We start from the raw sequence: 25,802 nt of genomic DNA, 5'->3' as shown, positions 1-25,802 counted from the left end.
ACAGCTATTTCTAAGAGGAGAAAAATATCCCGGCACGGAATAGTGTAATATGACCAAATTCTACATTTCTACCGGTCAAAGAAGCCTCCAAGGAATTGGAACCCTTACAAGATCCATGAACTGTAAACTGTTTAAGTGCCAATAAGCAAGGAGTTGGATTTTTGGTTTCCTCAAGATGTTTAGAAAGCTCAACATTAATATTAAAGAGGTACTTACAAGTGAGGGGAAAACATCCGGCTCATTTTCGAGACATGGTCATTTTCACAGTCTAGTTCATCATCTCCTTGGTCCATGCTGCACTTCCTCCTTTTGGGGCTGATAGGCGGAGGGCCCGTCCGATGATTGGCGAGTGTAGGCATCGGAAGAGGCTGCATCCTGGGATCACTCCGTAACGCTGCTTCTCCTGTAAGAGGTGACAAACGAGTATTTTAGATTAAGGTAATACAGAAAAGGGAAACCAATAACCTTTTTGTGTGTGGTTATCTACAAACACCGCTGTCGAGACAGACAGTGAATTTTCTTGTATTTCATACAGCATCAATACTTTAAAAGGCTATTCCAAAAATGGAACCTGGGCTCGGTAAAGCCCCATCTTGAATGGAGTGGAGAAGAGAATGCTCAACCTCTTCTACCTTCATTGTCTACGGAACTGCTGTCTCCAACAGTCCTGCAGACAATGAACAGGGCAGAGATTGACCATGCTCCACTCCTCTCCGGTCAAGACCGGGATCTGAGAGCCCAATTTCTAGAGCTCTGTTCTTGGGATCGCTTAGCGTCCCAGTGGTCAGTTCCCCCAAAGATCAGCAAGTTATACCCCATCAAATTTATAAGGGATAACTTCCTTTTTAAAGGAGCATGTTATAATGTTTGGAAAAAAACATAAAAGATATATATAGTAATACATTAAAAGTTGTTTTTTTAATTATTAATACATTTAGAAATATATCCACGTTCCACTCTTTTGTTTCCCCATCAAAAGTTTTACACAAGGGATCTCCAGTCTAGAGGAATATAAAATCCAGTTTTTGCAAACAGGTCCATGTTCATGTCTTCGATAAAACTTCCCCTTTAAAAAGTAGAAGTTTTCTTATTCTGCTAAGTTTAGGAAACCTCACACTACAGTCACCATCAGAATCCGCAGGATGCCAGACGGCACAGGGAATTATTTAACCAGAAGATGTGAAGTGACCCAGAATACTCAGAGATCTGGCACAGATAACAGACTGGAACTTTCCATCTCACAGCGGTCGGGATGGTGAATAATCAAACCTTGTATGCTAGATACTCGATAAAGCTTTCCTCATGTAACCGCATGCGTCTCCAGGGATATATTGATTTTCTCTTTTTTTGGTCTGTGTATTGACAAGTGTCAGACTGTAGTAACCTGTATGAATCTTATCTAACAAGCACAAAAATAAATTGATTTCTAATTTTCTAATTCTTGACTTGAGTATAAGAAGCGGTCTCCGTGCGGTGCAGTATTTTAAATGGAAATGGTCAATAAATTACAATTCTGGCTCAACTTTAATTAGCCCAATGATTGTACTAGTAATCTATACACAAGGTGTAAGGCAAAAGCTTCATAAATTAAAGCAAGGTGTCCTCAAGTGCTTATGTTATGTCAATGGATACCTTTATATGGCACAGCGTATCATTTGCTAAAGAAAGAATAGCTGCTCTGGAGTACAAAGTTCAGCTCTAATTATCAATTGGAAGTTAATGCCCCCATACACATTAGATGATTGACAGATTACACACTTTCCACCCCAAAATTGACAGGTTCAACTGATTTATCTAATGTATATGGTGGAGGGCTTAACTTTCAATACAATCCACAGTTAGAGCAGCACTTTGTACGCCAGAGCTACTCCTCCTGCGTTAACTGTGGATTGAAAGTTAAGGCCTCATACACAATTTGATAAAAGTGAACCGAACATGCCGATTTCCGGGAGATCAAGTGGTTGTCTAATATGTTATGGGGGTGGTCCAACAGATGATGTTAGGCAGGGGCGGACATATCATTGGTGCAACCGGGCAGTGGGCCATTTTCCACCTCCAAATTTGGTGGAAGTTAGCATTATGATGAGATATTGGACTGCAAAGGGCCCATACAGTGTTCTTGCAATGGGGGCCTTTTCTGTCTGTGTCTGTCACTGATGTCAGAGTAGAGAAGGATCCAGCCTTTAGAATTTCTTTAACAGCCTATCGATCCTTTTGTTCGGTGGACAGATAAGCCACAGCGAGAAGCCTGGCAGCGGCTCACTGAGAACACTGGGCCGTTCAGCCTAGCCAAGCGCCTCTGTGTATGAGGGAGTCAGCCCAACGATCTTTCGGCCATCCGCTTTGCCATTTTAAAAGCCATATTTAAAGCAGTTTTCCTGTGGCCTTTCACTAGGATACCCCATTAATTACAGATTGGAGGGGCCAGTCTACCAGCACCCTTGCCGATCAACTATGAAAAAATAAAAGCTGCAGTGTAGGAACAAGTGTCGAGCACATCACAGAAAATTCTTCCTCAAATAGGACGTGCTTTACTTGGGGGAGGTGGTGGTGGTGGTCTACGCACTTCTAGACCATACAGATCACTTGAGTTAAAGGGGCTCGGAGAAGCATAGTGCTAATAACGAGAACCGAACAGAGCTGCAGTTCAAGGGACATCCATTACCAAATGTACAGCGCAGTGCCTGGATGAAGAGCACCACAACCTCTTCATTCAGCTCCTCTTTAAGAGTGCAAGTTGGACCCCAACCAGATATTTTTTCCTATCATAAGGAAATATCAGTATTACACTTCCAAACCCCATATAAAGCTACTCACTAATCAATCAGCATATTATATCGCAAGCACAAAAAAATCCCTAAGTGTTGATAACATTCCAATAATCTCGCTCACAATCAGGAGGTTTACTAATCGGAATAAAACCACTTCAGATGGGAGCACTGATAAAATATAGTGGACAACATGTGACTGACACATTAGGGTCAGTGAACCTTACGTTAGGTTCTTGTCGTGCTTATCCAAGCCCAATCTATTTATTGAAACTCATCCAAACATGCACACATTTACCCTAGCGCAATGAGATGGATAATAAGGGGCAACCCGGATATTAAGAAAAAAAAAACTGTTTAAATCAATTTTGTTAGTAGATGTACTAAAATTATCATGACATAGGCCATAAAGAACATCATCGATGGATCGGTCACAACACATTCCGAGTCACTAACCTCACCTATTCCCAGTAAGCAGACAGTTCCACCTTTACCTTCCCCGAGACAGGACTTTCTTCAGTCACAACCAAGTAACAGCAATAAAGTAGTTTATGATTAGGTAATGAATGACAGCTGTGCCATTAGCGCCATATTTCCTAGTTTATTACAGGTCACCCAAGCACTAGGTGATAAGGGAATCCCATAATGCAGCGGTGACATTGTTGCCTTTGAATGTATAACTTCTGAGTGAGAGATTAATAAGTAACAAACATTATGTAATAAGCAAAACTTTATATAGTGTTAGACAGATCGTCCTAGGTCTACACACAAAAAAAAAAAACACATCCTGGGACAGTAATAAAGAGAGAAAACTCTCTAAACGATACATAATAAAAACCAACAGGACTCCTATAAAACTGTCTGTCATCCACACCGAAGTTTGCAGATATTATAGGATGATCATTGTTTGGATCCATTTCTAGGAGTTATGTGGGAAAGAACCATATACTTTATGTAAGTGTTGTTCATCAGAAGAGTACAAAAGGGCAAAATCTTATAGGAGCCGCATGCACAGATGTCTAATAGGTCTGGAAAAACGGTAAAGTGGCTTGGATGCTTTATTATGTTTGGGCAGACCTCCATTGATTAAACATTGAAGACGTGTCAATCAATGTGTATTCTTGGCATCGCAACTCTTCCTCATTTAAAGGAATGAGACCATGCTACTATAGCCAACATAGCCCATGGCCAAGAGTGGTGTGGTTTTGCTAGGAAAAAAACAATATAAGGCCACGTTCAGTATTTGATCAGTATTTGTAAGCCAAAACCAGGAGTGGAACAACCAGATGAAAAGTAATAGAGACAAGTCACTTCTGCAATTTTCACCCCCCACTCCTGTTTTTTGCTTACAAATACTGACCGCATACTGAACGTGTGAACATGGCCTTAGTCTGTAAACTAGACTTCCCCTTTTAAGGGGGGATTATTCCAAACACAAAGGCACATCTGTAAATCCAGACCTTTTTTTGTAAGCCTAGACATCCCCCTTAAGTGTTGCCTCACATCCATTTCCTGCTGTTCACTTTTAGATATGACATTCTTGGTAACACTCTCATGTCACGTCAGAAATTCCCCATGGTTATTCAAAGGATTTTACATCTAAATAGAGAAGAAGAAATACAAACCAAAAGACTGGAAACATACATAATGTAAAAGAACAAAATTAACAAAGAAATTTGCTATCATGTGACCATTAGAATACGAAGGAAAAGGGTACATTTTAAAGCGTTATTCCCAAAATCAGCAAGTTAGCCTAAATCGCTGAGGATCCCAAGAACAGGACTCTGAATGGGGTTCTCCGAGCAATTTCCATGGGACTGACAGAGAAAGCCAACAACAGCGCTTCACTATCTCTGGCAGTCCCATAAAAAATAAATGGAGCGAAGGTGCACATATGCTCAAGATCGAGGGGAGCGCCGGCGGTCACATGCTTAGTAATTGATAATTTATTCCCTATCCTACTGATAATGGATAACTTAATATCTACAAACAATTTAAGGCTCTAAAAACACAGATTTAAAAGTGCCCAAATCCACAGACCATTTATTTGAGGTACATGGGGACCTCTTTACAGTAGAATCAGGCACTTTAAACTAACATCCAATCCTATCTTTACTCAGGGGAGATGGACCACTGCCAGAGGCGTAAGGTGGCAGCAGCTTTGTAACCTCTCCCCACAGAGCTAAAATACACTTGATGCACCCAAGCAATGATGTTCATAGGGAGGAGGTAGGGAGAAGGTAGGGAGAAGGTAGGGAGAAGGTAGGGAGAAGGTAGGGAGAAGGTAGGGAGAAGGTAGGGAGAAGGTAGGGAGAAGGTAGGGAGAAGGTAGGGAGAAGGTAGGGAGAAGGTAGGGAGAAGGTAGGGAGAAGGTAGGGAGAGGGTTGGGAGAGGGTTGGGAGAGGGTTGGGAGAAGGTAGGGAGAAGGTAGGGAGAAAAAGCTTGGACAGCCCCCTTACATGTACGTCTAGGGCTACACCTAGTCCATTTCGCACTACGGAAAAGTATATTGAAAAGCTCTCCAACTTTGCTATAGTAAAGTAATTTACCTTTTTTTCTCCTTCCATTGCAAAATGCTGTGATTTTAGAGCAGCTCAATGTATTCATAGACAGCTGATCGTAATCATTCTTTCTGGTGGGTGATAAATTCTAGTATAGCTTAGACCTAGCCTTCCTGGAAACTACTCTAAGGGCTCACCCTCCAGCTATACAGAACATTTGCACATCCAGTTTTAACTGCCTTGTAAACTCTGCTATTCTAGTACACACAGGTCATACCATCAATGGAAAAAGAAATGGTTAGTCATCAAATAATCCAAAACAATCCACAATTGTGCAGAAAGGGATTATGTAAGTAATAATTCTATGAGAGTCTGGGTCCACCAAAGGACCATTGTATTTCTGGGCTAGTCCAACTCTGCAAATTTATCTAATTGTTATATGGTTATTGTATATAGGGGATAATATACACCGGTGAGAAACTGTAGCAATTTAACAGCAAACAATTAAAACCACAGACCAAAATGCCCCCTTCTAGGGCGGAAGCAAAAATTTCAGGAAGGGCAGAGTGTTCGCACGACAAAAACATATCCACCCTTTCATGTTGAATAATGCAACTATTCACATCCATAACGCATTCCAAAAAAGGTGATATGACCAGACATTAAAACCAAAGCACATTCTCCCACATAAGAAATGTTGTACCCCATCCAAATTCTCATCAACTAAAGGCAAGTAATCAAGGATGAGTAAAAGCTTAACAGCCAGAAAGATAACGACAAATCGTCATCTTCTCTCCATGGAATGGAATGCCTGTACTAGCCCGGGATGGAACATAAATAACAGCAAGTCCACACAATGATCCTCCATCAATTATCCATGCAGAAATTAGGAAAAAAAACAAAGCAAAAGTTCCAATCCACAAATACTCCAATATATAAAAACATCTCACATGCCCGATATTTTTCTTCCGTGAAGTGAACAATTGTAGAGATCTTGGACATTCTCTTGGCCTAAACCCACAAGAGTAGGATACCCTCAGTACCTACATAGAACTACGTTGTGATCCTCACTAGCATGTATAAAGAAAAATTCCTTCTTCTAAATCTAACTGGGGCAGTATTTTTACACCAATCAGCAATAACAATAAAACACTGATAGGAGAAGTGAATCATATGTATTGTCTCTTTAGAATGGGCCTGATCAAGGGTTGGATATATTAGGCAGAAAGCTCAAGTGTAGGACATCACGTGTATGGCTGGGTGTGTAATCACTCACCCAGGGAAAAGATGACACTATTAGAACAAAGCAATCCACCACCCAGTGGAAGTAGCGTGGTAATCTGGGAAATGTTATGCTGGGAAATCTTGGGTCCAAACATTATATGGAGAATACAAACCTAAAACATAATGGAGAGCAAGTACGCTCCTTCAAACCCTATTGGCAGACTGCAAAAATTGTTCAGAAAAGGTTTAAGGAACATGACAAAACCATTTAAGGTGTTGACTTGGTCGTCAAATTCAAATTCCCCCGATGTCAGTCAGATTGGACTTCCTTTTTCAAGCTCATCACAAAGATGCTCTACCAATGGAGATGCAACGTTACAACATAAAGGAGCAGCTGCTACAGTCTTGGTGACAGATATCGTAGGAAGTAATCAGTGGTCTTGTGGAGTCCATGAATCGATTCACAGGAAACAGTCCATTGGCCACATCAGTGATTTGTGGTCGCTGGATGGGAGACCTGTGAACAGCCTTTTAGCTCCTAGTATCTACGTCTCTTTTGTTTAGCCGGCCTAGCACAAAGCCACATATGAGCCACATCGCAAAGATGATATTGCGCCAGGTTGGCTAATCAAAAATGGAGCCTGGGATGAAGTCAGGTAAGAATAAGAATTGATTCTTAGGGTTCTTGTCTAGCAGCCAACAATTAAGGACATGGCCAAAGACCAGGTGTGGCAAATCAATTTGGACTAACTCACGTCTGAACTCTTTTCGTGTCATGAGTAGAATCTACACAATATTAGGGCCCCTTAACAAGTCCATATAAAACCGGTACCAGTGTCATCAGTATTTTGGATCCGTGTGCTGTACGTGTTTTACATGGACCCAGGGACTTTTCCTGGCCCTTGTCATCCATGCTGCTGGTAAAAAAAGGACAAGTTTCTGTGTGGTTTGCATGGACACACGGTCCAGGAAAACACATGAACATGTATGCAGCACCATAGATTATAACGGGTACATGTGGTATCCGCGAAGAAAAAAGGATGCCACACGTACCCGAAACATGTGAAGGAGGCCTTAGGCAGTTGATTTCAATGTTATGGTTGATTGGCGTATACAGAAAGCACCATTCCATCATGAGATCATATTCTGGAGGAAGGAGATGATTAGAACACCCATAAACTTCCTATCACTTAGACCAAAGGTAAGCCTTTACTTGGGCTTCGATTTGCCAAAACGTCAGTCTGGAGCTATACCTATTATTATATACATTATTGCACACTTACTCAACAACCTTTAGTCGTAAAACTATTCTAGAAAAGTGGCCAGGTAACAAGGGCATGTCCCAATATGCTTAACTTGCAGGAAGCTCAGGAATAGAACACACCACATAAAGAAAGGCCCGATTTCTAGACTTTCCATCAGAGACTCTCAATTTTAGGCGTTCACACTTGGTAAACCACATCCTGAGCTGCTAATATTTACAGCTACAACAACTTGTAACATGTATTTTATAATCTTCTAGTCATCAAGAGGTTTCAGCATGCTGGGGCCCATCTCCATACATCGCGGCTCTTCACGAGAAGGATTGGTGCAGAACAAAGTGTCCAAACTCTATTGAAGGGATTTGTCTGGCCTGTTAGGACCTGCAGCAAATTCCTGAAAATCATCAGCAAGGCTGTAGTCCTGGGTATGTTCACTTAGATTAGTGATATGTAAGGCTCCAAGTAATACAGATTCAGTCACACGCGTCAAACATTACATGAACATGGAAATTACACAAGGAGAACATGGATAACAATCATCTATACGCGGATACAACGCAGAACCTTGGGCTCCAGTTGGCGGATTAAATATTTCAAATTTATAATCTTATGTAATATGTATGAACTGATGACATCACTGTGATGTCACTTATTTTTAGAGACTGAATTATTTCTAACCCAGTGAGAATGTGACCGTCACAACCTTGGTAATAGAGTTACTTGCGATTCTGGTGCAAAGCATTGAAGAGTCACATGCGTAAGAAACAGTAAGCATGGACTTGGGTTCGCATCCCAGGACTGTGAAATGCTAAAATGAGCAATATTACGGATATGAAGACCCTATACACATCGAAAGGGAAGATGATCTACATCTTTAACTATAGACTGCCAAAGTATTAAAAAAAAATTTGGGCTAATGAAGGGAAATTGTATAAAATAATGAAAAAAAAATTATGCAACTTATCTGATCAATAATAGCCAGTGCCACCCCATGGGTCTGTCCTACAGAGATGACATCGCAACTACCCACGTGACCACTACAGCCAATCACTAGCTTCAGAGTGCACCCAGATAATAATGATTGGCTATAGTGGTCAACTGAGAAGTTGGTGAAAGCACGGCTACACAACGGTGGTGCACAGTCAGATTTATCAGGCAAGTAATTGACAAATTTTAGCCAATTTCCCCCTCTTGACCCAATTATTGAATAAATTTGGAAAACTCCTTTAATACTGTTTGGATGTTTTCTATTGGAACTCTTTTGTAGAAAGTTGGCTAAAAATTTGTCTTTCACAATGGCGTCCTAATTAGAGTATACACACACGTGGAATACTTTGTTTGAGTGATTCCTACAACTGAAAATAAGTTTCCGTCATTTAAAAGAGGTTGCTTGGATGGCAGCACATGGATTTCTGCAAATCCCATTAGACAGTAGTATTAGAACAGCTGCAGAGCTGCAATCACAACATCAATGTTGGGGCTCATACACATCCATTTCTTAAGTACGAGCGCTATCCCTGTTTTATCACAGAGAGAACTCATACCTATGACAGTGTATGGAGCGGTTCATATAAATTATCAAATTTTTTGGCAGACCAAGCGGTCCACCCAAAATCGAGGAGGAATGTCTAGTTTTGATGTATCGATGGGTCCATAAAAAAAAATAAAAAAATTTGGACAGCACTCCGATGCCATTCGTGTGCCACCCATTATTAATGGACTGGTTTGGTTGACAGGAGAAGCTTGAGGAACTTTTTTTTTATCATTCAAGAAAAAAAACTGATGCAACTCGGACCGAAGTCTGATGACTCTTTATTGGAACTCTGATCAAACACACTAATGAAAATAGGTCCATTTATTCTTGTACATAACAACGGACATCTGACTGGATAAAATTGTGTCATCGTTTAGGAAAAGCAAGGTGTGAAGTTAGAGAAGGGTTTTGGACATCTGCATTTAGGTTTCATCAATGATACCCCTCCACCCATGATAATAAAGTGTCTCATTGATTTTAATTAATGACCCTACAATCTTCCAGAACCATTTCTCAGCTCTTATGTTCCAAAAAAAGGCAGAAGAGGAAAAGAGGCTTCTACACCAAACAATCCCATTAATTTTTATACGGGAAACTATACCAGAGGATTCTAGCCTCCCGTGCTCTTCCAGGACATTATTGATTTCACATCCTAGTAGAAGAACCATTGCTATGCTTCTATGTCTCAGAAGTTTGACCCTTTGCAGGCAGTTTCCTCTGTCACCTATGTAAGTGACTTGGTGTGAAATGTAAGACATCACAAAGTGGTGAAGATGAAAAGGAGAAGGACATGTTCTGAGGAGCCATGATCAAAGCCAACGAGCTGTTATTCCTCTCTAAACTTCAAACATTAATGGCACTATGGGGTTATGTTTCCAGGGTAGACATCGAGATCAAAAGTTTAAAGTACTTCTCAGCTGAAATAATTACTGGTATTTTTACACTCCATTTAATCTGTGCCTTTGATGAAGGAGCTCCGCAGACAGGGTCCACAGTTTGGTTATATTTTTTTTCTCCTTAGCGATTTTCAACTTAGCGATTGTGCTTATTGAAATGGATAATGGCTAAACACAGGAATTGTATTATTTGTCCAGCAAAGACTTCTTGGAAAACCGAGAAGAATTAAAATCTGTTATAAGACGATGAGTAAAGGAGAGCTCGGCCAACTGTGATTTTTTTTTTTTTTTTTTTTTTTTTTAGAATCTCAAAAAGGAATGATGAAAAATCACCCATACTCGATAGAGACTATAATAATGAAAAAGGTTGTCTCATGAGGATAACCCCTATACATACATCTAATAAGGACCTATAAACATCTCAGAGGAAAGCCCGCAAAATTGTTTTTCCTCCTCTAGAAAGGAGCTCTCGTTCTTGCAGATCTAATCCTTCTTGTATCACATGGACGTCCATTTCTAAGTTCCGGAACTAGACAAAAAAGGATCACATGTTCTTCCAGAGCCAACCCATATAATTGCTACATCAACAGGGAAGTGGTAAATGTAGGTAGTTCACACTTAGCCATATCTCGCCCACCTGCTATTTGCTTTGATCCTGAATGAAGGTCATATACAGTCCTATGAGTCAAGAAACATGAATGGTAATTTTAGGTTAGGACCGCACAGATTAAATTCTAACTTTGAGAACACCACCTAGGGAATTTCTTGCCAAGGGCTCATAAAAACCACTAACATATAGAAGCTGTGTCAGCAAATTCCAGACTATTCTCATACATTATTTCTGTGTCAAAGAAAAATGTTAGTATTCCAGAATATTTATAAGGTAACCTGACTTATGGTAACCTTGATTTTCTATACAGACCCAAACCCAAATTACGGATCTGATACATAAAGATCGGCTTGATGAAGTGAGCGCTGGAGTAAGATGCGCCAAATTCATTAAGAGGCGTGCTCCTGGTAATGAATTTAGTGCATCTTTTAGCTGATGGGTGCCACCACGGGGAATGCTCGTCAGCCAGAGACTGGAGTACAATTCTGTAATAATTTCAGCCACTTGTGAAGTAAATTACAATGAATTGGTCATAAGTTTTCAAAAAGTTGGCTAAACTTTTTTAAAAAAAAAAAGTCAATTTGTAAAATTTTTGTGCAACTTCTAATTGGGCAAAAATGTTGCAGTTTTATGCTTGAAAACAGTCATACACTGCTTGATAAACCTGCCCCTAGGTGTCCAATTTCTATAAAAAGGTACACCTCTTCATTCTGAGACAGCAGTCATAAACCTCCCGACATAACATAAAAGGCATATAAGTTGAAAGCTCAGGTTTATGGCTGACTTTTATGTTATGTTAGGGGGGGGGGGGGGTTATGACTGCTACAACCATTTATGCCAATATCCCATAAACATGCAATAGAGACCCTTCCGCTATATTGCAAATTGAGAAGTCTGTCGTGATGTACGCGCTGCGACAGTTGACAGACATTTTCGGCATGAAAATGCACAGTGGAAAATACACCGCGTATGAGCCCTATAGGCACATATGGGAATAGTTATATTAGGATTTTGTCCTGTACAGGAAAAATGGAATTCTTCAGCTTTTTTACAAGAAAACATCTGGGCCCACACTGAACAGACTAAAAGACCTGGACACCCCAACATCCACAGCTCAGGGCAATAATCCGTCAAATGGAGCAGTCATGACAAAGCTCTAGACACATCAATGATGGATCAGTGGAGAAGAAAGAAAAGGCACTCATTACACAATCCACTGCTGTTCCATGTAATCATTGTGGGAAACAGGAGACAACACTTCTCTTCAAATATTTAGATGTGCTTTATGCAAGAAAAAGTTTGTCCTGAACTAACAATGTTCCATTTTGTTGAAAGCTTTATCGAAATGTACTTAAAATAAAGTATCATCCCCACTGGTTTTCTGTCTAGCTTGGCTGCAGAAGTGATGTCTTGGATATCCACTGCAAACAATCACTGGCCTCAGCGGTATATGGCATGAGAGTGCTGAGGTCAGTGATTGACTGCAGCGGTCACATAGGGTATAGAGAATAGCACTGTTGTAGCTGAGGTAAACAGAAGAGCAGGTGCCGAAACTGCGGGTACTAAATGGGAGAGTATTTAGCTATATCAGTGGCTTTAGTCAGCTTTTTTAAATATCTTTGATCATTTCAATCTTTCCTAATAATCTGATTTTTAAAATTATAGAAAGTGATTAAAGGAGTTTCCAATGTAAAAATTTAAAGGGGTTGTCCAGGATTGGAAAAAAAAATGTCTGATTTGTTCCAAAAACAGAACTAGACTTGTCCAAAGCTTTGGTATGGAATTAGGCTAAGCTGCCATACCTCAAAACACAGAGTAAAAGGGAATCTGCCAGCAGGATTTCACCCTCAAAACTATTTATATGTGCATGCAGGTCTTTCAAAGACTAGTCCAGCAATACCTTTAGATTGCCGGTCCGCTACTACGTTACTGCGAAATCAGCGTTTGAATTGATTTGTGAATAAGGACAAAGCAATTGTAGATATGAAGCCTCTGTCACTCCAGCTCTAGTCTCCGCCCAGCGCCGCCTCCTCCTGTTTGACTGATTGCTCCTTTGCCTGAAGTCACACAGCACTGAGGCTGTCAAAGCAGGAGGAGGTGGCGCTGGGCACTGAATAGAGCTGGAGTGACAGAAGCTTCAGATCTACCATAGATCTTCAGTCTCATTTGCATATCAATTCAAACACGGATTTCTCAGTAATGGAGAAACGGACTGGCCATGTAAAGGTATTGCTGGTTTTGTCTTTGAAAGAGCTGCATGCACATAGTTTAGGGGGTAAAATCCTGCTGCCAGATTTCATTTAGGCGGAATACCAGATGCAACTCTTTGAAGGCCTAGTTTACATTTATATAGTGTTCTACAAAATACGGGAGTCAGACAGAACCCCGACAGTCATTCAGTATAACGAGACTGGAAAAGTCACTTTAGGCTCAGTTTGTCCTCTTATGGCAAGGTCTGTCTTTATTAGGAAGAAATGAGGAAGACTACCTTTTTTGGTCCACCTACGAAGAGGAACACGAACACTGTTAGGACTCAGTTTGGCCTCTGTTCCAAGTGACTCAGTTTGCCTCATTACACTGGAGTTTCGTCTGAAACCTGTTTTTCCTGGGAAGAAAAAGAAAAAGAAAAAGAAGAAGAAAAAGAAGAAGAAAAAGAAGAAGAAAAAGAAAAAGAAGAAAAAGAAAAAGAAGAAGAAGAAAAAGAAGAAGAAGAAAAAGAAGAAGAAGAAAAAGAAGAAGAAGAAAAAGAAGAAGAAGAAAAAGAAGAAGAAGAAGAAGAAGAAGAAGAAGAAGAAGAAGAAGAAGAAGAAGAAGAAGAAGAAGAAGAAGAAGAAGAAGAAGAAGAAGAAGAAGAAGAAGAAGAAGAAGAAGAAGAAGAAGAAGAAGAAGAAGAAGAAGAAGAAGAAGAAGAAGAAGAAGAAGAAGAAGAAGAAGAAGAAGAAGAAGAAGAAGAAGAAGAAGAAGAAGAAGAAGAAGAAGAAGAAGAAGAAGAAGGTACAAACCGGCTACACCCAGTGGAAGAGGGCATTTCATAACTAATCTAAATATTATTTCACAAGAAAACAAAAAGTTCACCTCCGACTATTGAGGCATTTAATGGTTTCTGAAAACACTAGTACTGGATGGCTAGGCAACCCATGAATAGCAGGGAAGTATGGTTTACAGTGGCATGACACTTTTTATCAAGATAAAGACAAAGACATTTTTTTTTTCACCACATTTCTTTTCAAGAAAGAGTAAATGTGAACTCGAGAAGAACTACACAAAAGTTTAGTCGGCCTCGCTATAAAGAGACATCCGGATCGTAGACTCTTGTTACACGTTAAGCCGAAATGGAAGCAGAGACAAAGCTTCTAAAAGATATCAAGTATCAGGAAACAGTGATAAAAATGATCTAAAACTTTCATCAGGAAGAGAGAAACAACTGCAGATGAGGTAATAAGAACATTGCACTTTTCACCCCTATTAGAATTGCAGGACAAGAAAGTCTTCCGGCCTCACTAGCACCAACCTAAAAATGAGAAGCCAAGAGACCTCCAGATCAATCAACCCAAAGATTCAATCTCTGCCGTACTTGAGTAGTTGGAACTGTGCCAGGGTTCCCATAGGCTAATTGTTTTTCTTGAAATGTATAGGTTTTATTTAATGTATTCTAGTGATTGGGACCAATTCTAGGTTTAGATTATGTAAGCAAAAAACTGAAGGACAAAAATAAGTGACACGATAACTACTCAATAATGGAGTTCAACACCATGAAATAAAAAATGAGTAAAGAAAACTGATGTATTTAGAAGAGCTCTAAAAAATATTTTTGATGTTAATGCTGCACTTTGCCTCCAAAAATGTACATTAAAATATCCCATGGCCAAATTCAGACCATACGTATGCTTAGAAGTTAGGCCATAAACTCGAGTCCAAGTCATCAAGTGACCATATCCTCTTGTGTTATTAACCATGTCTAAAACAATTACTAATTCATTTCCCCAATTCACAATGTATTGGGGGTGGGTGTAAAAGGCTACCAGACACTTCTTGTGACCCTCATCACCCAGTATCAGGTTGGTGATAATCCAATCTTTTGGATTACGGCTTCAGCAGACAAGAGTAGATTGTTTGTCAGTCCCTGAAGATTTGTCCTTGGTCCTTCACTGGAATAAGATCAAAAATCTATTGCTCGTTTTAGCCTCTGCTCATAGTGGAAGAAACTAAGTTGTACTGGATCCATCGGAAGATGGTCTGAACAGCACTCGACAGACCCCGCTGCCTTATAGAGTCCGCCAGGGTTACTTTGGTTTGATGGCCAGAATATTTCTTGCTGAGAAATCTGTCCACAACAGTTTGTAGTATGAAAATTACTTTAAGGGTGGCAATAACATTAGATCAATGTTGGCTAAACCTGCCATTTACACGGATCGAAAGGCGGCACTAAAAGACCAATCGACGGTTGTTTACTAGTCTGTTTAAACAGACAAAACGCGGTAAACGATGCACACTGAACGATCCGTAATGGATTATTCAGTGTCCATAGGCGGCCATTGTTCTCTGGCATGACGATGTGCTGCCAAGAACAATTATTTTTTGTGCTACTCAATCAACAAGCGTTTTGGGGGTTTTTTTTCATTCATCGGTGATCGGCAGCCTGTTTACACTGAAAAATTATAATCTTTCAGTATAAATAAAACGTTTAGGCTGGGTTTACACTATACAATTTGCAGTTTTATACGCCCGCTGACTGGTGGTCATTTAAATAGGCCGTCTGCACTTATGATGTGCACAGAACAGCCAGTAAAAATCATTTTGTGCAGATAGGCTGCCATTGCTCTCGGCAGCACAGAACGATGTGCTGTTGAGAACAATGCGTTAGACAAGATTAAAAGACCATTTCAAACAACAAAACAAGCCTACTACTGTTCATTTGTCGAGATGATCAGCAGCCTGTTTACACAGCATGATTATTGTAAAATGAGCGTTTCCAGGAATAGTCATTCCCGATTATCGTGCAGTGTAAATACACCTTTAGATACTCCACAACAACAAATGTTATGGCGATAGAGGGGTTGGGCATGGTTTTTTTTTTTTTTTTAACATGCTCAATAGCCTTTTGTTGTCAGGGGATACAAGTCACCTTCAGAGGTGCACGCTAGATAGCTGTCAAACAATCGTTCGACAGCCATCTTCCCTGACTTACCCATACACAGGACCACTTGGCTTGGCAGAGCGCTCCAGTGTTCTGTATGAGAAAGCTGCTGCCAAACTCTTCCTTCTCGCCAAGCAAGAGGATCAGCCGCTGATATGCCAAAGGCCTAATCCTTCCCTCCCTCCCAAATCTGTCGGGGGGAGAGTCGAGAGGCCACCCTACACATTAGATGGGGAAACAATCCACAGCTGAAATCAGTAGGTTCGAACGACTTATCCAGTATGTGTGGGGCCTGCCTTTCCTTTTTTTGCTTACCTAAAAAAAAACAACAAAAAAAAACATACACCCCTGGCTAAGCTGAGCATGCATGTCAATTTGGAGTCAGAATGAACAGCTGTCAACTGAACAAGCATTCAATCCACAATCTGAGATGTTTGGCCCCCTTTAGAGAAGCGTTCATATGTACCATTTTTCTACAAGGCAAAATAATTTCTCAAATATTGGCAAACCTGGCACAAAATACCAAGATGTCCCAAGAAATGGAAGAATGATATCTTTTGTTTGAGTCCATAATGATAAAAAAAAAAAAAAAAAGTGTTTCGCCATGCCTGGGTACCTCACAGGTTAATGTTGTATGAACAGCGACAAACCGCACAAAATTACCTCGCACATCATGTCTGAGCAAACAGACGTCAGACTACAGAGCCCACACCACCCAGGACCGAGAACACAGAATACTACACACATTGTTTCTACAACATGTTTTCTAAGAAGACGCCGCACAATCTCGGGATTGTGGAAAACGTTAATGAACTGAAAGGTCACCGCAGAACAAATCTCCAATCACTGCTGCGCTCCGCACGCCACACAACAAAATCCATTGTTTCAACACTTCATTACAATGCAATAAAAGTGATGAGCTCGGCTGGTTTATCCCAGCAGTGTCCTCTCCTGCCCTTGGTCCTCAGGGTACGGCAACCATTCACTCCGGTAGTATACAGAGCTGTGGCCCTCCAGCTGCAGGTAAACCACAACTAAGTTTGTGGATGTCATGTTATGCTGGGAATTGTAGTTTCCGCTCCTGTAAACCCATCCGCTATAGTGCATTTCCAGACATGTTCCTACAAACTTCAAGAATGTGGTCTGCAAGCCTCCCTCCCCTAATGCTAAATTTATTCATTGAATAAAACATATTTCCTGCCAGCAGAGAAGGCACAAACTATGGTCATAATTAGAGCAACCATTTTTTCTGCTTCCATCATAAACATGCAAGCTCAGTTGAGCATGCATGTTTACCTCAATAGGAAGAGATAGAAATAAGTCATTGCCATGACATGCTTATTTTTCACAGCTTCACCACTGGGCCATGAGAACCCTTACTCATAGGATCATAGGCCGATTCTGATGAAATTAATGGGTTACATCTTGTACAGCTTTAATGGCCGACTCTCCACATAGCTGAAAAGCGTTAGTGGTGTCTGACTGGGCACTTAATACTACAGAACTAAATTGTTGATATGGACTGAACATATTTTATCAAGATTATTTATTTTATTTGCTTATATGGCGCCTTTAATTCACAGGCACTTTACAGATATCACCGTCCCCATCGGGGCTCACAATCTAGATTCCTTATCAGTAGGTCTTTGGCATTTGGGAGGAAATCGGAGAACCTGGAGGAAACCCACACAAACACATGGAGAACATACAAACTCCTTCCAGATGTTGGTGGGATTTGAACCCAGGACCCCAGCGCTGCAAGGCTACAATGTTTACCACTGAGCCACCGTGCTCCCCGCTGGAAGCGTAATAAAGAAACAAAAACGTCCTGTTGCATATCCATATGTAGGCACTTGGGGACAACCATATACCAGACACTATAAAAAGGGAGTACCAATAAAAGTCTAAATTTGGGCTACAGGTTTCAAAGACAAGTAGCTCTGAATGTGTCAAAGATGATCCACAAGCTTTGAGAAAATTCTAAATTTACCTCTTTTTTTTTGGAGTACGAATGGAAGAGACAGTACCTGAAGGATACCCATGCATGCAAACAGAACTAACTAGCTCCATGCAGATGTGGCCTTCAATTACATTTACACCCAGGACCCAAGTGCGGAGAAGTAACAGGGCTTGATGAGTATAAGAGTATAATGCCCCATCTCTCAGCACTCAATGGAGTCAGTACGGCAGTGTGCACTGGTTGCTCAGCTCCATACTGAGGAATTATATGACTGTGCACTGCTGCAGTCTCCATGCCTGAATGTATGAACCTTTAAGCTCGTGATACCCAACTGTTCTAATAAGAAGTGCTCGAATGATGTGGGTTCACCTGCACCGTGGTTTTGTCCTGATTGAGTTCGAAACGCGTTGACTAATAAACAGCAACAATTTACTTTCGGACTCTCGTTCTTTCTTACCATCTACGATTGGCAGTGCAGGTGAACCCACATCATTCCAGCACTTCTGATTTCCTTCTCGTGGGTCTGCAGAAGCCTAAAACTTCTTAGCGGTTGTGTGCACACAACCCAACAAGGTGAGCGCGCTAATGCGTTTTCTTTCCACACCTTTTACCCCTATAAGACCCTATTGCTCTTTTTGTCCCTTCCAAGTTCATCCCATTTCATCTGTGGGAATATATATCTTTTGTATTTCAATCAGACACAGGAATTATAGTCTAGCAGAGTTCATCAATGATTATCCATTTCGCCATGTTACCATAAGGGAACATAAAGACACTAGTAATGGTCTTACTGGAGCGAGACATTTGCCAGGAGGATAAACATTGACATGGACAGTGTCCTGTGGGATTCCAGACTTTCGTGCAATCACAAACTATAATTAGGGAAACTAGAAACTGCAGCGCTCAGCGATCCATATCTACAAGTCTTCCATTACAAACGTGATATTAACCTGACTCACAATCTGCCTTCCTCCAACTCTCAGCCACCAATAACTACACAACGAGGAGGAGAGAAGGGGGAAGAAAACCCAACAAACTGAATTTCCTTGAAAAACAAGTTACAGATGTTGTGTTTCAGCATCCTCCTCCCCCTCCTCCTCATGGCTCAAATGTCGGCCATGTGACACCAGGAGAGGAGCTGCCTCTTCCTGCTCCCGACAGGCGCAGCTTTTTTTTTCTTTTTTTGGTGATACTACTATGTCGGAGGAATAAGATAAAAAAAAAAATAAAATAGTAATGAAAGGTGCAAAAGCAATCCAGAATCTGAAGTGTGATACTCCCATAAGAGGTACAAAGCTAAGAAAGATCTTCCTCTTTTTAAAAATATGGGCCACCAATGATCCTTCAAAAATATCAGAGTGCTACTTTCCCACCAATTACGCATAACAATCGCATATACCAGTCTTTTGAAACATTTTTTGACAGCTTTGCACATTATCCACCATTTAGAAAAAAAAAGATAAATTTACTGAAAGCTAGGGTCTGACCATTGGGATCCCAAGAAGGTTTCTCGAGAACCTGGGAACCGAACACTGCAGAGTCCCATCTTGAATAGAGAAGAGGTACGCATTCTCCAAGTCCACTCCATTCACTGGAAATGGGATTTCCGAAAATAGCCAAGCGCTGCACTTTGACTATGGGACTACCATAGAAAGCAATGGATGGAGTAGAGGGTTAATTATTTGGTCTATTCAAGACAGAGGTTCTGCAGACCCCAGTTCCTGAGCTTAGTTGTTGAGATTGCGGTGGGTCTCAGCGGTTGGACCCTCTGCAATCAGTGAGATACTATAACTTCCTATCGTGGGACGAACCCATTAAAAGCACCGCTCCTGCATTTGTTTTCTTTTTGGTAATTGACCCATGGAGTGGTATCAGTAATGCATATTCCCTGCACCTAGTAATATACTTACCAGCCGCATCTTCTGTTATCGGCATTGCTCCGGTCGGTCTTCTGCAGGATGTAACATGTCGGATCGCTCCAGTGTTTTCTGAGCGAGCTCAATGTAAGTCTATGAGACAGAACAAGGCTCTCAGACTTCTATTGAGAGCTTGTGACTGTTACCTCTGACTTCCGGTCAGTCAGGAGTTGTGGTTACAAAATGATGGCAAGGGACCAGAGCGGCGCTGGGAAGAGCAGAAGACTGTGGCTGGTAAGTATTTTAATATGTGCAGGGAACAGACATTAGCGATACCACTTCGGCGGTGAAATAATAATAATAAAAAAAAACAACAGCCATTCCCCCCTCCTTTAATCTCAATCCGGAACAAAGTAGATCTTCTAGCCCAGTTCACACAAGCATATTATAGCAGTCTATTGGTTTGAAAACCATTTTTTTTTATTGTACAGGATCCTGATCCATTCCTTGGATCAGCAGAGCTGTGCTCACAATTCTGCAGGCTTCAGAGCAGAAATCTCTCATTGCTCTTTACTTTATAGGGCCTGGGATATTGACAACAGAAAAATCAGCAATCTAATGTATGTATGAAATAAAAATAACCTAACCTCCTAGGAGGGAAAGTATTATCAGATTCTTGACCATCTCCTCCGGGCGGAACAATAGTAACTCAGGATTAAAGCCAAATAAGTAAAGCAATGGGTTTTCAAAGTAATTTAATGTTTTATAAAAAGAAACCGCAAAATGGTGCTCAAAAGGTATATACAACTTTTAAAAGGCAACCAAGCAATACTAAAAGATTATACATCACACATTCTGTTTATATGCATTACATTAATTTACCGTATACTAGAAAAGTGGAATCATTAGGTTTTACTGCATGGTAAAGAGTCTACACAAGGAAGTTTTAAACACTTCAAAAGTTTTCTAAAGCCCTACCTATCCACCCCCTCCTCTTAAAGAGGGCCGGTCAGTGCGGCACACGGGGAGGAGCTCTGCTTCCTGTTCTCGAGAAGTGCAAGGAATGCACAAGGTTTGCAGAATTTCCCCAGCTGCATTGTTTACATTTGTGGAATGTGAAGAAACAGTGCAAGGAACGAAGAACATTCCAGAAAGGCGGGACGAGAAAGAAAAAAAAATTAAAAATCTGGCTTTTAGTAAACTACGTCCCACATTTCGAGTGTACCCAATAGTTTTTTTGTTTTTTTAAAGTGATGCACTTTGTATGGGTTTTTTTTAAAAAAAACTCCTATAAAGACAGTGGTTAGACAGATACTTTGTACTGGAGCGCCGTATTCGAAAAAGAACTAGTTCTACACAGGCAAAAGTCACCTTAAGGAGACTATGGAATTCCTTAACGAAAAACTGGCACAATAGAGACGAATTTCCAAATACGAACAAATTAAAAATAGGCAGCAAATGTAGAAAAACTGTACTAAAGTCCATCAAATACACGAGAACCCTCTGTATAAAAGCCCACCAGCCGCTAGCCTGCATTGTATCCCTTCCTTCACGGATCTTTTGTTCACTGTGAGAAAAAAAGTTGAGAGCGCAGAAAGACTATGTAGTGCGAGTGTGCAGAAATGCAAGCACTGTTTGCATATGGTCACAGCATGAGGAGCTGACTGCCAAACTCACTGATGCCTGTCTTGTATCCCCCCACCCCAGTACTAGGCCATTTCCCAGCTCCAGAGCTGCACGTACAGCTAAAACTTAACTATTTCCACAACATTAAAAACTTTTAAAGTGCTCAATTTAAACTTTGTGCCAAAAAAAAAAAAAACCTTTACCTAAAAAAAAAAAAAATCTTAAGTTATTAATAAAAAAGTATAAAAAAAAGTAATTAAAATATATCATTTATAATCTAGTCTATTGGTTATAAAATAATATATATACTTTTTGTTCTTGCTTTATTTTTAAATCTAATCAAGTTTGCAAATCCAAACTAAAACTGGCACAAAAAAAGAAACAAGTTCCTAAACGTTAATCTTAAAATATCTTTAAAAATTCTAAAAAAAATAATAAAAAAAATTACATAAATTTCAAGCTATAGTTCTATATTTCAATAATGTATGTAAAGCGCTGTGGAATTAATGGCGCTATAAAAGTGAATAAAATAAATAAAAAAATAAATAAGCTATCCCATGTAGTTAATTACCAGAGGTAAAACACGAGTGTCGAAAACAAAAAATATAACTGGGAAAAAAAAAAAAAAAAAGTGCACACAAACTAAATCCAACTTAACAAAAGAGGAGAGAAAAAAAAAGGGGGCAAAAAAAAGGCAAATTCAGAGAGTTATTTAAAAATAGTAGTCTGGCATAATGTACTACGTTCCACAAGGGACTTGTGTGTAGGACACATCCTTCAATGGCAGATCTGGACAGGAAGTAGGACAGTAGACAAAGGGAGGATTGTGTTCAGTGTTGTGATCTATGACCTCTAATGTTCCAGAAGAAAAAAAGAAAAAAAAAAAAAAAGTTTGCACATACACAATGTATATGTGCTGATTGTATGGTAAATAGCAGTAGGTTGGCAGTATGCTGTACAAATAGGAAAAAAAAAAAAAGCTAAATGTAAAAAAAAAAAAAAAAAATCTATATATCATGTAACGTGTTTGAAGCATCCTTTCTTAGATGACACGTTTAAAAATATATACATCTTTCTGAATAATTTTTAAATTATATAAATTCTACATGGGTATAAAAACAGTTAAAGATAACAAAATATTGAGAAAAGAACAAACACACAAAGTCAAGTAAACAAACTCCACGCTGCAAACTTTCCTAATAACGAAGTACAATGCAAATAAACAAACCAGTCGTGTACTGCCGAAAAATAAGATAAAACTTCTAAACTAGGTGGGGGTTAGGGGTAGACTTAAGGGTTAGGGGTAGACTTAAGGGTTAGGGGTAGACTTAAGGGTTAGGGGTAGACTTAAGGGTTAGGGGTAGACTTAAGGGTTAGGGGTAGACTTAAGGGTTAGGGGTAGACTTAAGGGTTAGGGGTAGACTTAAGGGTTAGGGGTAGACTTAAGGGTTAGGGGTAGACTTAAGGGTTAGGGGTAGACTTAAGGGTTAGGGGTAGACTTTACCTTCATAGCACAGAATGCCAATATTGTTGTTCATCTTGTCCAGGTACTGGTAGTTCAACAGATCCATCTTCATAAACAGCATTTATTATTGGGTTTGCAGGAAAGACCAGCTTTCTCGCTTCACCCACAAAAAAAAAAAAATTAAAAAAAAAAAAGACAGAACCAGCGAACAGTTTTCGGAACAGATCCCGGCTCTCCCTAAGATTTCACAAGACCGAAAGGCCCAGCCTCCAACAACAAAAGCCGAGAAAAGTACATGAAAAATCAAAGCGAAATCCGTTTAGAGGAAGGGGTGACGGCTCTGCCTTGGCAACGCTAAAAGAAAAAGAGGGGGGTGGTCTTTGGCTAAACCAGACCGTGGTTACTTTCTGCAGGTTGTGAAAGAAAAAAGAAGGAAAAAACATATATATATTATATATATAGTGTTGAAGACAAAGCCAGTCAGTTCTCACAGCCCTGCTGCAAGTTCACTGCTCTGACACGCAGCCTATGCCTGGTATGACTCCAATGTAAGTCAGCTTCCTCTCTCCAACAGCCTGGGAGGAGGGAGCATGCTCAGTGATTCCCTGGAGCGGCTCACATGTCAGGGATATTTTCAGCAGAAGATCAGCCTCCTCCAAATGCTCAGAGTGTTTGTAAGAGGAGACTGTGTCAAAGCAAGAGAGTGACACAAAGCAGAGCCCGAACCCCCTCCCCCAGGTCAGACACAGGTATATACAAATGGAAGGGATTACTGCAACCTGTCCAACACAATACGCCGGATTTCTACTGCAAGTCATCGAAATCTATGGAGCCAGACACATTTTTAAAAAAATATATTTTGTACAAGATAAAAGTAATTTAGTTGTTCGCCATTTGTGCAAAACTAAGGTTACAAGCCGGGGGCTTCAACGATCCTCACCTACCACATACATACCAGGACACTATGCCATCTGCCCACAAACACTTTAGGAAAGATTATACTTGCATCGTATTCCACAGCTTTACAGACCTCATCTCTGTCCCCATTGGGGCTCACTATCTACATTCCCTATCAGTATGTCTTTGGAGTGTGGGAGGAAACCGGAGAACCCGGAGGAAACCCACACACACACACAGGGAGAACATACAAACTCCTTGTAGATGTTGTCCTTGGTGGGATTTGAACCCAGGACCCCAGAGCTGCAAAGCAATAGTGCCAAACACTGAGCCACCAAGCTTTGACTCACTGGGCATGTACGCAGTGTCAGATTAGTGGTCCAATGCATTTTCTTCATTCCTTTTCCAAATCCATAATAGAGGTCTGCCAACTAATGCCTCGAACGACATTGGGCAGAATAGAGATTACAGATTTAGAGAGGAGACGTCTTGAATAGTGTTCCTTCAAGTGGTCCAAAGTCCTTTAAATCAGAATTTAGGAAGCCCATTTTTGTGACATATTTCAGGCTGCCTCTGTTTCTAGTCACCTCAAGGCAGATAATCATTTAATAGGGGTTTATCCAGGTTATGAAAAAGCAACAAATGTAAAACACATCCACACCCATGAAAGAAAAAAACTACCATTTCCCTCCTTCCTCCACAAATCCAGCACTGATACTCCGGTGGTCCTCCTAGTTTTTATTGACAAGTGGTCACAAGTTGGCCGTTTGCAAACAAAAACTAGGAGAACCACTGGAGTACCAGCGCTGGAAAGAAGTGGTATTGTGTTTTTTTTATGCATTTTACATTTACTATTGGCCTTTTCCCTCTAGATTTTGGATAACCTTTAGGTTCTTATTAATGAATCAGTGAAAAAAAAAGTAAAATAAAGAAACTGTAGACATAAAAAAAAACAAAAAACATGTGCATGGTCTTCGGTTGCATCATGGCCGAATGGCGATTGCTACCTGCATTTGCTTCTACTCCATATGAATAGACCTATATAGAAAGAAGGTTCTCCGAGGAAACAAAGGATCAATGGGTAACAACATCTAACCCTTTTCTCATCAGGACAAGCCCTTACATATCTCTCCTATTGGGGCATATGTGTACTTCAGATAAGGGGTCTCCTACTTGGGACTCCGCTTATTTGACAGCTCAGAATGAAAAGATAAAAGGCATTGAAAACTTTGTCTGCCATGGGTCCAATATTCACCAAAAAGTTTGCTTATTAAAATTTTTCCAAAAAGCTGAAAAAAAAAAAAAAATGGAGGTAAAATGTTCTTCTATCCTACTGTATTCTTTGCCCGTATTATGGCTGCAATACCCGGCTGGACTCATGATCCGAACTAACAGTATAACGTGTGCCTATGGCTCAGGTCAAGAGACTCAAGTGGGTCGGGAAAAACAGCGCCATAACACGGACCAGAAGATACAGCCGCCATTAATGCATTTATGAAATAACTGAAAATCAGAGAAGAGAGAGAATCCCAGGAGGGTCTGTTGGTTTAATGCCACCTGTCAGATTAGTAATTAAACAGCTGCTAAATTCGGCTTCGACGCCATGTGGACAGGTTTGTTGGCAGCAGGAAAAACATGTGGTGTGACTCCATCTGCCTTCTTCCCCACCCCCACAAAAAAACTGCACCAAGGGGCTAGAGCTACACTGCAATTTTTGCCATACCATTGGTAGAATGGTAGAATTGGTAGAACTATCGCTGTGGCAGATTCTATGGGGCCCAGTTATAACAGTCTCCTGTCATTATGTGGTGGGGGCCCAATTCATCTTGCAATGGGGCCCTATGAATTCTAATTACGCCCCCGCTGACAGTGTTGGATTCCCTGCAGTAAGAGAAAAAAAATTCCAAAGACTGAAGTAGGAATGGACATGATGAACTTTAACACTCAATAGCCTTGTTTAAGGCTGTGTTCACACGCTGTAGCCAAATCGCAACAGCAGTCCTGTGCCACGCAAGTCTTTTCACTGCACAAATCACTGAAAAGGAATCTGTCAGGACAAAATGACT

General features: G+C 40.4%; 1 protein-coding gene across 3 annotated transcripts in view; it reads right to left on the bottom strand.

Annotated features, from left to right (window-relative positions):
* VGLL4 (vestigial like family member 4) overlaps window positions 1-25,802 on the bottom strand; it is a 97,159-nt gene that overhangs the window by 20,670 nt on the left and 50,687 nt on the right. For 2 of the 3 annotated variants that reach the window (XM_073644508.1, XM_073644506.1), the window contains exon 3: window positions 217-403. In XM_073644508.1, coding sequence (XP_073500609.1) covers window positions 217-403 — 187 coding nt within the window. Of the gene's footprint in view, window positions 1-216; window positions 404-22,878; window positions 23,452-25,802 lie in introns of those variants that run through there. The other variant, XM_073644507.1, reaches the window with a different exon arrangement.

Source organism: Phyllobates terribilis, unplaced genomic scaffold (genome assembly GCF_046119375.1).
Source record: "Phyllobates terribilis strain yellow unplaced genomic scaffold, ASM4611937v1 Scaffold_8__6_contigs__length_399053987, whole genome shotgun sequence".
Taxonomy (NCBI): Eukaryota; Metazoa; Chordata; class Amphibia; order Anura; family Dendrobatidae; genus Phyllobates; species Phyllobates terribilis.
Note: the sequence above shows the minus strand (reverse complement) of the source record. Positions and strands in the feature narration are given on the sequence as shown.